The 1,569-nt window shown below is 63.4% G+C and overlaps 1 protein-coding gene across 1 annotated transcript in view; it reads right to left on the minus strand.

Annotated features, from left to right (window-relative positions):
* Positions 1–1,569, minus strand: part of ZFPM1 (zinc finger protein, FOG family member 1) — a 42,538-nt gene that overhangs the window by 9,058 nt on the left and 31,911 nt on the right. Inside the window, 1 exon segment of the mRNA XM_019471525.1 lies at positions 1,346–1,500. Coding sequence (XP_019327070.1) covers positions 1,346–1,500 — 155 coding nt within the window.

Below are 1,569 nucleotides of genomic sequence, written 5' to 3' on the forward strand. Positions count from 1 at the left end.
GTGCTTTCTTTTTGGGAATGGCGCACCCCTGCCACCTCCCCCCCCCTCCGTGCCCCCCCCTTTTTGCCCCCCCTTCCCCCGTCTCACTGGTAATCAGCGGCGTTTGGGTCAGGAGACCATGTCTCCGAGATAAGAGCGTTCGCCTGACACTTCCCATGTCAGAGCACTTCATCTTCTGTGTATCAATCCCCAGCAGAGAAAACACGCGGGCGCTGATAAAGAGAAAACCGTTCCAGACAGGGGGACAAAAATAGTGTTGCTGGAGCCGGCCCCGCTCCCCGCCAGCGCCCGATGGCCACGGCACCGGCCGGTGGCCCAATCCACCAGTGTCTCCCCGAAAACGGGGCGGTGGCAAACCCCGGCCAGTGGTGCCGAGCGGTTCTCCATCTGGATGGGTGTCCCTGTGCCCAGCCGGGGATGCTGCCGGAGCCCCTGCGGAACCCACCTGCACCCACATTGATACAGCCAGAAAAAAGAGGAGGAAAAAGGTGATTCCAGGTGATTTCCAAATCACCTCCAAGAAGCATCGCTGTGCTTCTTCCCTGGCACGGGGGAAATGATGCCGAGCCGGGATGGGGCAAACTGGGAGATGCTGCGCGTTCACGTTGTCTGCACTTTGGGAACAAAGCCCAAAGCGAGCGAGCAAGCCGTGTCCCCACGCAGGGACGACCACGCAGCAGGGAGCGAGCCCCGTCCCTGTGCTCTGATGGCGCCGGATTCAGCCACATCACCCTGCCCGCAACCCGGGGAGGTTGGGAAGAGCTGGTGCCAGCCCGTGGGGTGCCCCAGGTGACCCCCAGCAGCCTCCCCAGCGAACGGCGAGGAGCAAAGTCCACGGGCGCGGGCCCTGCTCCGGTGCTGCCCTCCCCGTGGGATTCCGCCCCCCCCAGCAGGTGAACACCACCCCGGGTATCTCATCTGGCCATCGGTCCGCGGCCAGGCGGTGCCCCGCCGTTATCGCAGGAGGGTTTATCTCCCAGATCATTAACCAAATTGGGCAGGGGCCTGGCTGTTTGCTTTGGGTCACAAAGAAAAGCGGCAGAAAGGAAGGAAGGAGGGGAAAAAGCCCCCGGCGAGCTAGGTGCACCTGCTCGGCGCGGGATGGACCCCGGTGTTCTGCCCGCTGCCGAAACACGGGGCGCCGGGGCTGCTCCCTGCCCCCCCCGGGGGTCACAGCGCCTGCTCGCCTGACGCTGCGCCTCGGCTTATCTCCCCATCGAGAGATTTCGAAGAAATAGACTGAACTGTGCTGGAGAGCAAAGATTAATCCTGTCATCACACCACGGCCACGCATTGGGTGATCAATGGCTGAGAAGGCACGGCTGGCACCCAAGTCCCCAGGGACCTGGGGGTCCTGGGTGGGCACACGGGGAGGGACGAAGCCTGCGGGGTTGCACGGTGCCGGTGAGGCATCACCGTGCGACACGGCTGCATCTTCCTCCGGCCCGGGGTGAACGCAGGTCCGGGGTGTGATGAAGACGAACATCTGCAAGAGCCCATCTGCAAGGCGATCCCCACAGGGTCCTTATGGCCGGGGAAATAAATAGCACCGCCGGGTGAGGATGCACA

This window comes from Aptenodytes forsteri, unplaced genomic scaffold (assembly GCF_000699145.1).
Source record: "Aptenodytes forsteri isolate BGI_AS27 unplaced genomic scaffold, ASM69914v1 Scaffold50, whole genome shotgun sequence".
Lineage (NCBI taxonomy): Eukaryota > Metazoa > Chordata > Aves > Sphenisciformes > Spheniscidae > Aptenodytes > Aptenodytes forsteri.